Source organism: Miniopterus natalensis, chromosome 7 (assembly GCF_054644295.1).
Source record: "Miniopterus natalensis isolate mMinNat1 chromosome 7, mMinNat1.hap1, whole genome shotgun sequence".
Classification (NCBI taxonomy): domain Eukaryota; kingdom Metazoa; phylum Chordata; class Mammalia; order Chiroptera; family Miniopteridae; genus Miniopterus; species Miniopterus natalensis.
The window spans coordinates 16704074-16722661 of NC_142087.1; the positions used below are offsets into that span (position 1 = coordinate 16704074).

General features: G+C 44.6%; 1 protein-coding gene across 1 annotated transcript in view; it reads left to right on the forward strand.

Moving 5' to 3' along the window:
- The window catches only part of TMC2 (transmembrane channel like 2), a 40553-nt gene extending 30074 nt beyond the window's left edge, over positions 1-10479 (forward strand). Inside the window, exons 15-20 of the mRNA XM_087819293.1 lie at positions 1008-1075; positions 1825-2064; positions 3338-3463; positions 6529-6607; positions 7435-7582; positions 10262-10479. Of these exons, the coding sequence (XP_087675419.1) occupies positions 1008-1075; positions 1825-2064; positions 3338-3463; positions 6529-6607; positions 7435-7582; positions 10262-10479 (879 nt within the window). The remainder of the gene's footprint in view (positions 1-1007; positions 1076-1824; positions 2065-3337; positions 3464-6528; positions 6608-7434; positions 7583-10261) is intronic.
- Positions 10480-18588: the final 8109 nt, after the last annotated feature.

An 18588-nucleotide genomic window follows, 5' to 3' on the forward strand; every position in this document is an offset into this window, starting at 1 on the left:
AGGGAAGCTCTATTTCTCGCTGATTTCACCTAAATAAATAAATTGCAGGTGAATTAAAGTTTTGAACATCAAATAAATGAAATCACAACTTTCTAAAAGAAAACATATGTAATATAAAACTTATAATCTTGGAATGAAGCAGATTTTTCTAAGCAAGATACAAAACCCAGTAGATAAAGGTTTTTTAAAAATATTTTAAAATGTTAAATTCCCAAGATTTTTCGTGTGTTGTATTATGCTTGCTTCCTCCTTTGATCCATGCGTGCCTGACCTTCCTTTTTCTCTCTCCTAACCTCTCATTCCTGGAAACTTTTATCTCCATTCCTGGAAGACAAATTGGGAAGTGGGTTTAAGCATGTTTCATGAGGATCCCAACTTCCCAGTGCTCCCAAATTTGTGTTCTTTCAAATACTTCACAAATCTTCCAAACTCTGAAAATCGGAGTCAGGCTGAAAATATGTATCTAGCTGAGCCTTCTCTTGCCCATGACTGCCCTAGGACCAGAGGACGATGAGAGGAGAATTAGAGGAGTGATTTATTTATTTTTGTTTGTTTTTTAAGCTTTCTTTTCACTTGACTTCTCGTTTAATTATTTGCACTTCATTATTTATTAGAGTTACTCCTTGATTATAATTTCAGGGTATATTTCTGCTAAGAGCATTGATTAAAATGTTCTTTTAGGGGCCAGGGTCCTCTCAAGAGCACACAGTCAGCCTACAGGCCCTAAAAGAGGTAAAAAAACACACACAAAACCTCTCATATTTTTGTCTTTAAAAAGATATTGGAAAAAGTTTCAACTTTGAGAACTTGAAAATGTTTTTTAAAGATGAAAACATGTTTAAGAAGCAGAACCCTGAATCGAGGTTCCTCTCTGGCCACCAGAGCAGGCTCTTTGGGATGGAGCAGCCCTGGCTTGGCCAGTTGGCTGGTAGTAGTCTGCTGACACCATCTAAAATGTTCTCTCTGTCTATCTGTCTGTCTGTCTGTCTCTCTCTCTCTCTCTCTAGCCTTCATATGCTGAGTTTGACATCAGTGGAAATGTGCTTGGTTTGATCTTCAACCAAGGAATGATCTGGTGAGTTACCCAGTTCATCTGGGGATCACTTCATTTGGGGAGTTGAAAAACTGGAACCCCAGGCTTGGTCTCTCAGCTAGCTGGGGAGAGGCTTGAGCTCCCTTCTTTCACATGAAAAATAGAGGGCAGGACTAGATGAGAACCGGGACAGCGTCTGTCCCACTCCGCGATACTGTGGCCTTAGGGAGGGGAGGAGAGGAGGGGTAGAGAGAGAACAGAAAGAAGGGGGGTGGGGGGGGAGGGAATAAGGAAGGAAGGAAAAGCTAGGCAGGGGAGGAAAGAAAAGAAAGGAGGAGGGAGGGGGAACGGAGGAAAGAAGGAGGGAGGTAAATGAACTAAGGAACTTCCTCCTCTGAAGAGGGAGTTAGAGGAGGCTGCAAAACTTCAGCCAAAGACTTTCAAGATGCCAGCGGGTCAGTGCAGATCAGTGTCCAATTCTCCTAAGAACTTTTCAAATACTTTTCTGAGCAGCAATGCTACTTTAGGGAAACCATGGAGAACAGAGAGGAGGCCATGTAATTTGCTAGATCTCTGGCAGTGAGAAAATAATGCTCAAGTGTCTCCTTCTCCTGAGTGGCTCTGGGGCAGTGAAAAATGCCCTGGTTAAATGGGAGGCCCCTTCCCTGGGGGTCCACAGAGAAAGCAGCGAGGCCTCATTGCCCTAACCATCAATCCCACCTCCTCCTGTCATCCTCCCCTGGCCTCTCCTGCTGCCAGGCCAACCAGCTGTGTGGTTTCTGCCCTTCCAGGATGGGCTCCTTCTATGCTCCGGGCCTGGTGGGCATCAACGTGCTGCGCCTGCTGACCTCCATGTACTTCCAGTGCTGGGCGGTGATGAGCAGTAACGTCCCCCACGAACGCGTGTTCAAAGCCTCCCGATCCAACAACTTCTACATGGGCCTCCTGCTGCTGGTGCTCTTCCTCAGCCTCCTGCCAGTGGCCTACACCATCATGTCCCTCCCGCCCTCCTTTGACTGCGGGCCATTCAGGTGCACAGCGTTGGTTCCGTAAGAGAAGCTGCCCCCGCCCCCGGGCAGTCTGCTCAGAGAGCAGTGGCTCAGAATTCCAGTTCTGGTGTCACATCAGCCTGCAGAAGGCCATGGAGCTTTGGGCAAATCATTAGTGCTGCTCAGCAGTTTCCTGCAGGAAGGAAATGTTCTGTGTCTGCTCAATTCAACATGGTAGCCACCAGCCACATGGCTGTTGAACACTTGAAATGAGGACTGAGAAACTGACTAATTTTTTTTCATTTGAATTCATTTTAATTTAAATAACCGCATGTGGCTAATAGCTACCATGTTGGACAGCACAAATCTAACCTTTTAATATATGGATAATCTACTGCCCTGGATTACCTTACCACAGGATGAGTACTGTAAGGAGGGGGGCGATATTCTGAAGATGAAATGACTATATATTGATAAGTGCCATTCAAATGTGAAGCAGCTACTGAGAGTCTTGACAGGGTCCCCACGATCTATAGAGCATTTGTCAGCACTATGGGTTCAAGGTATAAGTCAGACGAGTTTAGGAGACTGGACATTGTATAAAGAAATCAATAATTATGTAAGGAGGTAGATTGAGAAATAATGTGCATCTGCCACTCTCTTTCCAAATGTGAGAGCCTCTAGAAACAAAGCCCTCTCTCTACTCCATAAAAAGGGCTCTGTGGTTAAAGCAGCTTAGAACATCCTGTCCCTTTTATCTTCTACCTTCTCACTTAAATAAATGCTCGATACACGCTCCTTTACTAAATAAAGCCTTGGTGGAATTGTGCAATAAGATAAGATGTACAAGCTAATGTTTCCATCCTTATTAGCCACAGACCCTTGCTTCATGTAATACCCATCCAGGGCCAGGAGTGGGGTGAGGTGCCAACCCTGCACTTGCATGACCCTAAGAGTGAATACCTCCTTAAATTGTGCACCCCAGAGCCTCACCCGCCTCATTCTAGTCCCTGCCCTGCCTCCTACTGTGGATCGACACACTTTGAGAAATGCTGATCTGGTACTTTTCAGTTTATAAGGCACTTAGCTAGATAAAGTCCTGTGGTTAGTGCCCCACGATGAGTGCCATGGGAGCTCAGAGGAGACATTAGCAGGAGTGCTCACAACAGACTATAATCTGCCCAGGTGGAGCAGACCTCTGGTTCTTCCACCAGTGGTGAGTGGCAGCTTTGGACCTGCAGAGGGGAGGGGCTTGCACACAGTCCCATGCCACCTGAGCTTTGCAGTGTGCCACAACGTGTCCCCTTCTTTCCAGTGGGAAAAACAGAATGTATGACGTCATCCAAGAGACAGTTGAAAACGATTTCCCAACCTTCCTGGGCAAGATCTTTGCGTTCCTCGCCAATCCAGGCCTGATCATCCCAGCCATCCTGCTGATGTTGTAAGTTAGCCAAGGCCCATGGCTCTGCCTCATGGAAACCTCCCTTGCACAGTTGAATCATCCTTGGCAGGTCCTTCTTTCTTGCCCTCTTAGGCTGGATTTCCCAGAAGCAGATCCTGAGACTAAGATTCAAATGCAAGTGGCTTTTTGGGGAAGGGGGTGGGGAAGACAGAAGGGACAGGGAGCTGCTTTATTATCACTGGGATGCCTCTAGTCCTGCTGGGGAACTCTGGGAACTGTGCTTCAGAGCTACCCCACTCAAAGGTGAGGGATCTGGGGCAATTGTACGCCAGCTCCCATCAGCCACTGGATGAGTGCTGCTGGGAATCACAGGAGGGGAGAGGCATTGGTTCATTGCCAGGCAATACGGGCCAGCTGTGTTTCCGGTAGAAGGGTTTCTGTGGAGGGGGTGCGGGGAAGTGTCAGGCACAAGTAAAGGTGCTGGCAGTTGCAAGTCTTTCAGGGAGCATATTGAAAGATAGGAGCTAAGGAATATGGGTGGGTGCTGATATTATCCGCAACACCCTCCTAAACGTTTACTAGGAATATCTAAGACCTCTGGGTTCTGGGCTCTGTGAAAGCTGAGGGGCTGATTCAGCCTGTCCCTGGCAGGGCCCATGGGACTTCTCCATGGAGCACCCCATGCCCTGGAATATCTGGTTCGTTCATTCACCACTATCCCTCTCAAAGACTGAGAAACCCCTGTGGATAGTGGGTGGGTCTGATGATTTCTGTATTCCCAACACCAGCCCCATGCATAGGGCATAGGAGGCAAACAATGAATGCTTAAGGGGGGACCGAGGGAAGGAAGAAAAAAAGAAGGCAGGAAGCTAGAGCCATGAATTTGAATTACCATCATCAAAAATATACTAGTGAAGCCCTGCCCGAGTGGCTCAGTTGGTTGAGTGTCATCCCATGTACCAAAAGGTTGTGGCTCGATTCCCGGTCAGGGCATATACCTGGGGTGTGAGTTCCATCTCCAGTTGGGGAGCATATGGAAGGCAACTGATTGGCATTTGTCTCTCATATAGCTGTCTCTCTCTCACTCATATCCCTTCCTCTCTCTAAGCAGGTCCTCGGGTGATTGAAAAAAATACCAGTGAAAATATTAATTTATTTCTTTATAAATGCCTATTTTTGGCAAGCATTTTTTAAAATTATGAAATATTTCTAACATACAGAAAAGTACAACCACATACGTGATCATAAGATTAGATGTTAACATTTAGCAATATTTGCTTCATATCTCTTTTTAAGAGAAACCTTGTTTTATAGATACACTTCAAGCTCTACCCAATCCTCTCTTCCTCCCTCTCCAAAGGTAACCACTAATTTAATTAGTTTTAATCATTGTCATACTTATTTTGGTACTTTTATCATGTGTGTATGTACTATTGTTTTCTGAGTTTAAAATTTTTCATGAATGGTTCACACACTACATAGCTTTCTTCATTCAACATTCTGTTTAGGGGACTTACCCATGGGAATACCTGAGAACAGATTTTAATGTTTCTATTATGTTCCATTGTGTGAATGAATAAACCAGTTGACTCATTTCTCTGCATAGATATAGTTAGGTTGTTTCCACTTTTTTGCTATTGCAAATGTGCTCCTTGTATGTGTCTCCTTGTGAGTTTCTCTGATATAGACCTCTAGGAGTGCAGCTTCTGGGTCACAGGGATGTGTTTCTTTGTTCTTTCTAGATAGTGCTAAATTGCTCTCCAAAATAGGCATGTTTTGGAGACCTATTCATCCTCAATTTCAAACATGTGCTTCTAGTCCTGCCATGAGAGAGGGCTGACATGATATAACAACCTGGAATGCCCTGTGACCCTCTGAGAAGATTCTGGAACCCAGACACCAAACCTGACCCTTGCAGGCAGCCTCAGGAGGAACACAGCCACCCATAAGCACTTTATCCGCTCTGACCTCTAGCTCCTCCCTAATGCGCTAGAGAAAGGGCAGAGTAAGCGCCAAGACGGAGTGGTCCCTTTACCCGCCCTCCCTTCTCTCCTTTGCTTCAGGAGGCTCCCATAACAGCCTTCCACCTACATTCTGCTACAAAGACAATGTGGTTCCTCTTCTCTGTAGGGAGAGAGCTTGTAGATCCTACTGAAGTGGCTATGGGTGGCCCCACACTGAGGGGAAGGTTCAGAAGACCCAAGCTGGAGGAGCTAAGGCTTGAAATTCATGGAGAAAAGTGACAATTAGGATGAACCTAAAAAGCTCCCAGGTAACAGGCTGGCTGAGCATCCAGTCCAGGTGGGCCCTCTGTTCTCAGGTGGTACAGACCAGGTCATAGCCTGGGAAAGGGAAGCCCAGGCTACAGCCTCAAAGGACATCAAGTCATGAAGTCAGCCAGTGGGAGCCAGACGCTGAAAACCAGCAACCCAGGACAGACGTTCCCATCAGTGCATCTGAGCAGGGGGCCTGCAGGGCATCTGCAGTTGTGTTTTTAGCTAAACTTGGGGCAGGTACTTAGCAGCTCTGCCTCCCTCCATACTTGAAGATTGTTAAAATCTTTTACTTCAAATTGCACTCTGAGGAGTACTAATCAATGGGGTAACCTTGGGAAAATTACTTAACCTCTCTGAACTCCAGGATTCTGATTTGTAAAGATGGGAGTCATCCTTTCTACTTCATGGAGCTTTGTCCAAACCAGTGAGATGTGGAGTGGGATGTGCATGGCACAGAGCCTGGCACCGGGCAGGTGCCCAGGAAACACAAGCAGATTCTTCTGCAGACAGGAAACCCTGCCACTCCCTTGCCCCTTCAGATTCCCTATAAGAGGGATGATTCCTTTAGCCAAATTTTACTGAGCACTCAGAGGTAGAAATGTGGAGGTCATTTCCACGCTCCATCAAATACAGAGAGCAGGGACGTCCAGGACCTTTTTTACATGTTAAGTGGGGGACTTGGGATGGTAGGACCTCCTCCCATCCTGCCTGGAGGCAAAGCCTTGCCACCTATTCCAGGAAGCCTGCCCTGATTCCTCAGGAAAGGCATCCAGCTCTTGTCATTTTCCAAAATACCAGTATCACAGGAGGCATGCTTTTCTCTTACAGCCTGGCCATCTACTACCTGAACTCGGTTTCCAAAAGCCTTTCTCGAGCTAATGCCCAGCTAAGGAAGAAAATCCAAGCGGTGAGTCTGTCACAAGTTTCATTCTGTCTCAGGTTTCATTCCAGATGGTAAAAATGATGTCATGTTTTTGTGTTTTGCTAATTTGCTCTGTGAACCCAGATGTACACTCTAAATGTCTTTCTTCTAAACTCAAACCAAAAATATCCGTATGATTCAACAGCCTGCATTTATAGTCTCAAGATATTTGGGTATATATAACAATTATTCAAATGTTGAGAGGTTGCTGAAGAACAGGAGAAATTCAATGAATTCAACCAATGTTCACACATAATAAAACCAGTACCCACAGTAATTCCTATAGATTAATACTAATACTATAAATACTAAAAAAAACAAATAGTGCTGTCAAAACCACATACGGCTTGTGACCTGTGGCCTAGGAGGTGTTGGAAGTTCCCTCCACCGGGGACAGCCTGTCTCAGCGTTAGCTGACTGACTGCTCTGTGCCACTCTCCGGCCGCCCCACCTCGACATAAGCCCGCCCTCCTTGCTTTCTCGATGCCTCTTCTGGAACTAATGTCACCTGCCTCGCAGCCAGTTCCCCATCCCCATGCCCACTTCCTTAATCTTACTGGGCTCCTGCCTGGATAAAGAAAACCATTGAACAGAGAGTTGGAGGTTTCCATCCCCCCTGGCCAGACGCTCCTTCTAATGCTGTGTAAACCTGAGCCTCGGCCGCCCTCTGCAGTCAGCTGTGAGGACGAATGACAAGTGATTTAAGGTGATTCCCAAGAGCAGAAGACAGAGTCCTTGCCCTCTGCAGCCCCCATCCTGGGGCCAAACACCCACTCCCCGGGCCAAGGTTGACCACTGCTATTTCCCTGCAGCTCCGTGAGGATGAGAAGAGCCACAAGGCTGCCAAAGGCGGAGCCGCGGCCAGAGGCTCAGAGGACACAGCTACCGGCAGCTCCAAGAGTGCCACCAAAGCAGGTAAATTCCGTTTCATGATCACTTTTTACAAGGCCACGGAGGAAGGTGGAAAGAGCATGTGTTGTGAAATCAGACGGATCTGGGGTTGAAATCAGAATTTGGATGATTAGCTGTATGGAACTGGGCCAGTGAAAATGAGGCTAAATTATGGTGCCGACCTCACGAGGGGCGAGAATGAGATGGGTGAGTGTTAAAGCGCTTCGCAGAATTCCCGGCCCCGAGGAGGCACCCACGGAAACAGGCTGGTGGGAGGTGCGGTGTCTCTGTCAAGGGGGAAACAGCACCACTTGTCCTGCAGGCTTGTCTCACTCATTTCTGTCCTTCGGGTCTCTCATGACATCTTTTTGGTGGTGACTTCACTTCTTTATGTTCCCTGTAATTTAGTATTGTTTTTAAAATGATTTTGTCATCTTCAGTTTCTCTCTCGAATCTGTTAGTGCCCATGTCATACCCCCTTGACGTCTGGCTGCTTAACCCAGCGTAGGAGCACTCTTGGTGTCCCACCACCCCTTTAAGATGCTCAAGGCGTGGGCTGTGTGGCGCCAGCTGCCTGCGGGTGGGGACAATTGTTTGGAATGATTTCTTTAGCAGGAGGAATGGGGAGATTCGCACCTCACAGCTGCAACTTGTTTGTATTCTCTTTCCCAAAAAAAGCACTAGGATATCTGGCCTGAAAGGATGAGAAATGATCACATATGTTCCAAAGGAAGTGTCACAGGGCTTCAGAGGGAACTAATCAGAAACCATCTCCACCTGGGAGTAAGAAAGGGTCAAATTGAAAGAGACCATCTCTGAGGTGATCTCATTTTCCAGGGATTGTTCCTGTTTTAAAATTAAATCGTGCCAGTATGCTGAGATTTTGGCCCTTGGTGTGAGAATTGAGCAAGAGGCACAAGAAATGACTGATGGCTTAGGAGTTATAATTTTTAGTGCAGAAATTAATCATTTATTTGATGCTTTTAGAACCTGTAGGCAAGACCCTGAGAAAAAGAAACAAGAGAAATGAAGCACATAGCAGTTATTCCCCTGCAGGATGAAAATCCCTCATCAGTTTATTTTCAGTTCTCCAGATCCACTAGGGAAGGGCGACTGTGGAAGGGGGCCGGGAGAAGCCGGGCACCCATGTACATCTCTAGCAAACATCCTGCTGATGTTAGAATACTAACAAGGATTCTAGTACGGAGTGTTGACATGGGAATGCTAACAAGTTACTATTGAATAATAACACGTGAACACGTGGATGTTGCAAACAGAGGACAAGAACTCTGTGTCAGCCCTGCCAGTTTGCTTGCTGGTCAGAGCTTAGGCCGCGGACCGGAGGGTCCCAGGCTCAATTCTGACCAAGGGCACGTACCTCGGCTGCAGGCTCAATCCCCCGCCCTGGCTGGGCACATGTGGGAGGCAACCAATTGATGTGTCTCTCTCACATCGATGTTTCTCTCTCTCTCTCTTCCTCCCACTCTCTCTGAAAAGCAATGGAAACAATATCCTCGAGTGAGGGTTAACAAACAAACAAACAAAAAGAAATCCACACAGGTCAGGAAATGGAGTAAATACAATACTATGTTGTAATACCACCAACAAAACAAAACAAAAAAATGGAATGGACATATTTGGACACTGATGGACTTAAGTATGAAAGGAAAAGATAAGTGTACAAAATGTTTTCCATGAGAAACCAAGAAACTTACACTGGTTTGTCAGTGGCCTGGCCATGGCCCCAGGACCCCATGTGGCTGTCCCCCTTACCACTCCTTTCCCTCCTTTCTCTCCTGGCTGCTTTTGAAAGTTTTCCTTTCTTCACATTTTTATTTTTATTAAAGCTCTTTCAATTTTATATGGATTAAACCAGTAATGCAGTATTTGATTTTTTTAAAAAATTTAAGTGTTATCTGAACATATCCATGGGAGCTTAGAAAGATGGTCAATCTTTAGTCCGGAAAATTCCAATGGCCTCACTGCTGCCGTCACTTAGATTCTCTTCTTAAAGTATTCACTAGAATGATCTTAGCTGCTGCAACACACCGGCACCAAAAAGCTAATGGCTCAAACACAATAAAAGTCTACTTCTCACTCAACATAATGTCCAAATTGGGTGTCTCCATTTGATGGCCACTTTCTTACAAATGATGATGTGGGGACCCTGGCTCCTTCCATCCTGGTTCTGCCTGCGTCAAGCTAGTGCAAGGGGAAGGGCCTAGAAGACACACCTGGAAGTGGTGCACATCAATCCTCGACTTCAGTCACAGGCCACACACATCCATAGTGGAAAATGAGTCCCTTTCTGTGCCCCAGAAACTGGGTTTGGCAAAGAACAAGCCAGTAATTGCCCCTAACTTGGAGTTAGGAGAAGGAAAGGAAACAATTGAAAGAGCTGGAAATTAATCTGATTCCACTATCATCATGTTTGACCCTGGCAGCCGCTTGTGAGGCTGCTGTTGTCCCAACTTTATACTCAAGAAAACCAGGTTCAGAGAGTCTAGCCTAGGACCAGCGTTCAAATTCTAGTTCTCGAGCCAGAAGGTCATATTCCTCCAGCAGATCTGTTTATGCAACAGCTAGGCCAAGGCAACCCCAGATGCGAGGGTGATCTCACCTTTCTCAGGTCACCAAATAGGACTGAAATCTACCTACAGAGCAGGGCAGCTCCCGAGGGCTCCATTCGATACCAAAAAACTGCAGCAAAATCTCACATCCTCATTCTTGTCTCGGTTCTTTTTCCAGGGACCATGCCTCATTCTTCCAGCCAAAGCCAGACCCTCGACAAGAAGGCGCAGGGCCCTGGGACCTCCAGGTCTGCCGGTGGGACCATGCCGCCTGCCTCCAGTCACCTCCCTATATCTCGGCCTCCTGGCATCAGACCAGATTCTGGCCAAGCCCAGCCTCAGACTCATCCTGGGAGGCCGGCCTCTAGAAAGAGTGCTCAGAGACCTCCCCGCTGACAGCTGGTACTTACAGGAGCCCATCCTGAGGCCTAACCCCAAGCCCCACCAGCTCACATGCCCAAATTGGTATTCTCTTTTCTCTCTCTCTCTCTCTCTCTCTCTCTCTCTCTCTCACACACACACACACACACACACACACACACACACACTCTCTCTCTCCTCTTATTGAATGTGGGGACTTTGATTACTTAGGCCTTGTTGTCCAAAACTGGAGGACAGTGGCTTCATCTGCCCTTTGGGGGAGCTGAGCCTCCTGCCTCCCCATAACTTTTCTTCCCAGTATCTTGGTTCAGGCAACTCTGGATCTTGCACTCATGGTGGTTTCCCTTGGCTCCAGACTTTGGGAGGACGGGGCAGGGCTGTGACCCTCATCAAAGACTTTTTCATGATGCCCATGTTGGGACACAGGTTTCTGCCAGTTCCACCAACTGGGAGGAGAATGTAGAGGAGCCCATATTCCTGACCATCACCTCTATACAAAGGAGGTGAGATGGTTAAAATAAAAGGTACAAGAAGCCAATGAAAATAAAAGTAAATGGACCAAAGTCCAGCCATGGTGAGTGGGAAGATGGTGACCCAGAACCCAGTCTGAGGAGAGCTGATGCCATCAAGCACCAGAAATGCCCTGGAACCTCCTAGCTGCAAGGCAAGGAGCCAGTGAGTAATATAGTTCTTCTTATCTAATTGAAGGAAACTTAAGATTGCTCAGGACAGAAAAATCTTTCTCATGCAGCAAATTCTAAAAGGAACATGATAGCCTGTTTATTGTATAAGAGAAGCTGAAGATGATCTTTGAGGAGTTTTGCAGAGTGCAGTGCAGAGCCTTGCCTCTGGTGATTCTGTGTTCACCTAGTGTTAAGGAGGTTCTATGCAGAATGTGTCCCAGGCAGCATAAGCCGGGGAGTCCAGACCATTGAGATGGCCTTGCCAGCGAGGGCAAAGGTTCAGCACAGTCCCAGTCCAAGACTCTTTGACAGCCCAGATATCTTGCAGGCAGTTCCCTCCTTTCTTCTACCTGGTGCTCCCAGACCCAGGTGAGTATGCGGCTTTGGGATCAAGGAACCATCATGAAATGGTCTCCGCATGTTCTAAAAGGAGTCCTGTCCTTAAGCCACCACCCAATCATGTCCCCAGGGATTCTCAGGAGAATCCCCCACACCCTGGAAGTCAGGCAAAGTCCTGATATGGATTTTACAGAGATTTCATAAGCTATACAATTAAAATAATTTCCAACTTCCTTCCTGGTCCCACCCCAACTCCAAAACTTCACACACAACCTGGGATGGATGGGAATGAGGACACATGACCAGGAGAAATTATAAATCATTTCACCCCGGTCCATCTCCAGGCAGGCTAAATAAGATATGGCTGATGCCCCATCTCCATGGAACTGAGATCCAACCCCCAAATCCAAAAATGTTTGTGTATCGTATGTCTTCTTCTGGGAGGACATACCTGGTTCTGAACTATCCTACCTAAGACCTCGACACAAGAATCGACAGAATCTAACCCAACCAATCAGGACTAGAAGACCCAATAATGGCCACCTAGCTTTCATGTCATCCTGCCTGGGGATAATGCCAGCCCCTGGGGAAGGGAACAAGAGAGACTTGTTATAAGCCTCCTAGTGATTGTTAGGCTTATGATGGCTTTCAATATACCTAAACACTCACCATAAACACAAACAAATTATCCTGTTTTGGTGATACATAATTTTATGTGAGGGAATACTTCCTCTCTATTGCTGTACAACAAATTGTCCCCAAAATTTTACAGCTTAAAACAATAAACATTATCTCATACAGTTTCTGTGGATTAAAAATTTGGGAGTGATAGTAATATTGTAATAACAATGTAGTGTTTCAGCTGGGTACTTAAATTATCAGAGGATCACTTCGTAAATTATAACTGTCTAACCACTATGCTGTACACCTGAAACTGATATAAAATGTTAACTGTAATTGAGAAATAAAATAATTTGGGGGTGGCTTCACTGGGCAGTTATGGTTCTGGATATTGCAGTCAAGATCTCAGGCAGGGCTATAACCATTGGAAGACTTGACTGGGGCTGGAAGATCTGTTGGCAAGATGGCACACACATATGGCTGTTGGCAAGAGGCTTAGGTTCCTTGCTGGCTATTAACAGGAAACTGATTACTCCTCACATGGACCTCTCCATAGGGTGATGGGGTGTCCTCACAACATAGCAGCTGGTTTCCCCCAGAGCAAGTAATCTGAGAGAAAGAGCAAGGGGGAAGCCACAATACCTCTATTTCTGAAGTTACACCCTCAGTTCTACCACATTCCACTCATTAGAACTGAGTCACCAAGTCTAGCCCGCACTCAAAGGGAAGATTAGGTTGCATCTCTTGAGGGGGGTGGTTATCAAAGAATTTTTGGACATATTTTAACAGGTTTCCTAATTCAAATAGTTAAAAGCCCTCTATCAAGAAAATTTTAAAGCTTTTTTGAAAGACATCCATCAGAAGATTAGTTAATGGTGGCTCCTGGGACCCTTAAGCAACAGGAAACTTCCAGTGAGCTAGGGAGATAGGTAGAGGGGAAGGGTGTTAATGTGGTGTGGTTTACAGCTGAGACATGTTATTAGCGAACAGTCTAGACTATTATCATCTCTGCATTCTCCACTTTAAGCTTCCAGTCATTCCATCTTAAAACTTCACTATTCAGCCTGTCCAGGGGCCATCAGGCATGAAGACCATCTTTCTTCCTCCCTCTTCCTCCTTCCCTCCCTTTGCTCCCTCCCTCTTTCTTTTCTCCCTCCCTCCCTCCCTCCCTCCCTCCCTCCCTCCCTCCCTCCTTTCTTTCTCTTTTTTTCTTTCTTCTTTTTTTCTTTCTTCTTTCTTTCTTTCTTTCTTTCTTTCTTTCTTTCTTTCTTTCTTTCTTTCTTTCTTTCTTTCTTTCTTTCTTTCTTTCTTTCTTTCTTTCTTTCTTTCTCTCTTCCTCCCCCTCCTCCTCTTTCTTTCCTCAGGTCACCTAAGAATGATTTGAATTAGAAGATCTACTTAACAATTTACCTGGAGAATTATAACTACTGTCTACTGATATTACCCTAATTTGTCTATGTATTCCTTATAGGGGGGAGAAGGGGAATGAAGAGACACTGAATTTTATGTCAGAAGCTATTTTTGCAGGCAGATCCTTTCATTTCTAATAATCTATGTGCTCAACGTCCATAAAGAGCTCCATTTCATACAGAATCACATAAGTAGGAACACACTTTTGGCAAAGACCAAGGTGAACATCTGATTTCCCCATGACTAGCACACTCACAGAAACCTGGGAGTGATGCATCAGCCAGTAAGGGGACCTGAGCAGGGTACCAGCAGCATCCACTACACTTGTGATCCTCAGTTCAGTAAAGTCATTTTCAATATGCCCTGTAGAGCCCCACCCAAAGCTGGGGCATCAAAGTTCTTCATGCTCTGCAAGGAACAATAAGAAATAAACCTGCCATGCAGAAAGGAACATTTGTCTCTCTTGATCGTGGCAGAAGTGGAGGAAAAAGTTCTCCCTTGAGAATTTATATCCACAAAGCAGTCCTCACACAAAAAATCTAAATTCTCATATCAACTGTGTTCCAAAAAAACTCAAATGGAAAATTTTAAAGTGATTTTAGGTTCGCCCGGCCGGGCATGGTTCAGCTGTTGAGCGTCAACCTGGGATCCAGGCAATCGGGGTTCGATTCCCAGTCAGGGCACATACCCGGTTGTGGGCTTGATCAATGACTCTCTCATCATTGATGTTCCTCCCTCTGAAATCAATAAAGATGTTTTTTAAAAATAAAAAATAAAAAAAATAAAGTGATTTTAGGTTCATAGTACCTCCAAGAAAGAAGGGGGGGGGGGCAAAGAAACAACAAAAATCACCAAATAGAAAGCATCTAAGAGGATAGAAATAAAATATATCAGGAATCAAAATAAATGCTAATGGACTAAACCCTCCAGAAAAAAGACAAAGATTATCAAATGAATATTTTAAAATCCCATGTGTTGTTTCCATGAGATACCTTTAAAGCCTAAGACTAGGGCAAGTAGGTACTTTATCCCTTTTGGTTCCTAGGGAACAAACACTGAAATACAATCTTCAACGGCAAAATCACCAGGTGCGTATCATCCAATTGTGTAAGCTGGGCTTGTTTCTGAGTGCCGAGGATTTCTAGTGAAGACTGCTCTCTGCAGTACTTTGCCAGATCATTTATCTTCAGTGCAGTGTTAGTTTGAAAAATTTAAAGAGAGGCCAAGGCTCACGGTTGAGGTGCATGAGGTATGTACAGCATACATATATCTCCATCACCAAACCATGTCTGGAATAAGGGCCATATAAACCCAACCTCCAAATTCTGTTATGACTCATCCAGTTGATATATATAAGACTAAGTGCCAAGCATTATACTAAGTGATCAATAAGTAACAGATATTATCATGTGTGGGTAAGATCAAATATCCTCAGGCTCGGGTTATGAACACAAACAGTATCAACTGAACAAAACTTTTACCCTATAATTCTAATCAACTCTGAGCTTCAGAAGCGACAGCCAAAAAGACAAGGAACACGGCTAAATGGTCGTCCTCTGAAGCTTTTCATTCTTCTGTGTCCATGGAAATAAATGTTGCACATAGGGGTAACTCATCACCAAAGACTTTTGCAGGGTGTCTTTTCACATTTGAAAAAAGGGCTAAGGAATTGCTAGAAGCCTTTCAACTTTGATGGGAGAATTTTCTCATTCGTGAAATGAGTGTAAAGTGCCACCATCTTGTGGTTGTTTCATGCAATTTCCTTTCCTGAAGCTCTCCTGGTGACTGGAATTTTTTTTTTTTTTTAAAGACGGAGAAACAGCCATTTGTTGTTGCACTTTTCCATGCATTCATTGGTTGATTCTTGTATGTGCCCTGACCGGGGATTGAACCATCCTGGTGTATCAGGACGACCTAACCAACTGAACCACCGGCCTGAGCCGTCACTGGAATTTAAACAGTCATCCTGTTTAACCACAAGGGTAGTTCTGAGAAAAGCACTGTTAGGCAATTTTGTTGTGCGAACGTTATAGAGTGTACTTAACACAAGCCTAGATGGTATAGCCTACTACACACCTAGGCTATATAGTATACCACTGTTATATATAGGTCTGTCCTTATGTGGTGCATGACTAGCACATTGCATTTCCATAGGTGCCCATTAGCAATGCCCATTGCTCAAAGTAAAAACTGGGTTAATTTACATCAAAATGACACAGTGAACCATAGACTAGGTTAAATAAAAGTTATAGATGTTACAGTGTATGGTCGTTCCCCATGGGTAAATAGTACTATCTATACAGAGAAAGAAAAGGCCCCAGATGCCACATGGCTTTAAAGCTTGAGTCTGGAACATGCCTGTGAAACCCACAGCTCCCCCTCAGACCTGCTGCCTGTGAAGGACATTTTCTCAGCTGGAACTTTTGGGGACATCTGTCTTGCACATCACCTCCAAATTAATCTCCAATCCAACACTGTTTAGTAAAGAATAAAAGTCTCATCAGATCAAGAGAGATTCATCCTGGCCTTCACTCAAGCTTATGTTTTATTTTGTTTTATTTTTTATAAGAAAGAGAGCTTTTATTCTGCTAAATATAGTGAATATTATGAAATAATAAGGAAAGATAACTTCCCTCATGGGTTAGCTCTAGACTTTAAGATGGCATAATTTAAATCTGCATTAATGAAATCTACACATATATTTTATTTTCATATTAAATTTATTGGGGTGACAATGGTTCATATGAACATGTAGATTTCAAGTGTGGGTTTCTATGTTACAAGATCTGTATATTGCTCTGTGTGCCACCCAAAGGCTTATGTTTTAGATCTTACATGCTAGGTCCTTCCGTCTTTCTCCAACTACTGACCAGGATAAATCTTGTACCTTTAGCAGGTTCTTCTCGTTTCTGGCTTTTGCTTCCACTCTCTTTTCTTCATCTCTTAACAACCTACACATTCTTCTATAAATACCTAAAACCCTTTCTGGCCATAAAGTCTTCCTCAGGAGCACTGCCCCTCACCTCCAAGATGTGTTCTGGTCAGTCTCCCATACTACTGCATTTCAGCACTTGTTTATATTCATTCTTCCAGGATTATAAAGTCTCTGAAGTGAGAAGTCAAGGGTTATGTTTTTATTTTTCTCCAAAATCTCTGCATTGCTTGCTTAAGATCTCTGCCCAAATGTCACTTATTCACTGAGGGCCTCCAAAAAACAATGCTACATTCCTTAACATTTATCAACACATTTACTTCATTTTTCATCTCACTGCATAATGGAAACTCCATGATGGCACTGACTTGGTTGGATTACTACTATATCCCCTCACCTAGAAACATACCTGGCATGCAACAGGCGTTTGAACTGGTGAACTGGCCATCCCAAATGTGGATGGGCATCATCCAATCCTTTGAGTGCCAGAAACCAAAGGTGAGGGAATATACAAATTAGCTATATCTCTGCTGGAGCTGAGACATCCATCTTTCCCTCCCTGTGGAAATCAGTGCTCTTGGTCCTCATGCTTTCACACTTGGATGCAGATTTATCTACCCAAAATATGAATATGGTTAGCTTTCAGCTTAGTAACTCTCAGGCTTTTTGTATTTGACAGAAATTACATATATATATATATTTGTGTGTACATATGTATTTCTACATCTATACATATATTATGTATGTATTTATACATATATGTTTATATATGTATGTTTAGCTGAGACAAGTTTTACAAATCGATACCCCTTGCTCTGTGTGACATACTATTTCCTATTCTTTTTCGTCCAATTCCTTTTTAATGCGGCCAAGAATGTCTAAATTAATCCTGTAATCCATTAATGGATTCTGGCTTGTTTGAAAACCCCTGCCTTAGCAGACAAGCACCTGTAACCCCAGGAATAGTTAGGATTAAATATAGAAATAATGAAGTAAAACAAAGTCATAGCATTAATATTGTCCATTACATTTTGAAACCACCTATTTAATTTGGTATTTATAACGTTTAAGAGACTTTAACATTATAGGTTAATTTTGCAATTCCATTTAAAAATGTGAAATGGAATAACTGACTTAGACTCATGATTTTTAAGTGGATATATGTAACAGAATTTAACATTTGCAAGTAATATTGAGATTATGAAATTTTAATATTTACCAACCATATCTTTAATATATTTAGCTTCAAGAGTGAGCTCAGACCTGGCCGGTTTGGCTCAGCAGTTAAAGAGTGTCCGCTGGGGGACTGAAGGGTCTCTGGTTGGATTCAGGCCAAGGGCATGTACCCGGGTTGCAGGCTCAGTTCCTGGGGCCCTGGTCAGTGGGCCAGCAGATGTTCCCCTCTCTCTCCCCCTTCCACTCTCTGAAAAACCAATGGAAAAAATATCCTCAGGTAAGGATTAAAAAAAAAAAGAATAAGCTCAGTACTTGGATTTTGTCAAGTAACTTAACTGCTTAGGAAGAAAAGAAAATATATTAAATTTATAAATGTACTTTTGTTATGGGAATGTTATTTTTAAAAAGCAAACAAAAAAAACCTTAAAATGATTTTTTAAAAATTTACCAGCATATATACTACTTCGGGATAACCAAGTTTTAATATTAATTATTAAAGTAAAGGTAATTTCAAAAGTCGCCTGAGTGTCCAAAGGCCGCCCGAGCGCACGGCAGCAGCTCCCGGTCCCTGGGAGCGCCGCGGGCATGAGGACTTCAGGGCCCTTTCACCGGGGCGGCAGCACGTGTCCCGCGGAAGGAGCTGGGTTCCGCGCAACGGGACCGAGAACCCGACCCAAGAAAAGCTGGAGTCGTCTTTCTCTTCTACCTTATCGCCTGCCACCCTATTTAAAAAAAAAAAATGGATACAATTTAAAAGCACAGAACCAGCCACCAGGAGTGCCGTTTCCTCAGGGTCTGCGCCAGACCGCCCAGGCCCCGCTCCGTCCGGGTGGGGAGGAAGGGCGCGGCCCGCGGGGCTCCTGCCAGGGTCGGCCCGCAGTGGGAAGCGAGGGACGAAGGAGTCCTGGCGGGGGGGGGGGGGGAAGGAAGGCGTCCGGGGCCTGAGGTCGCTGGCGCTGCGGA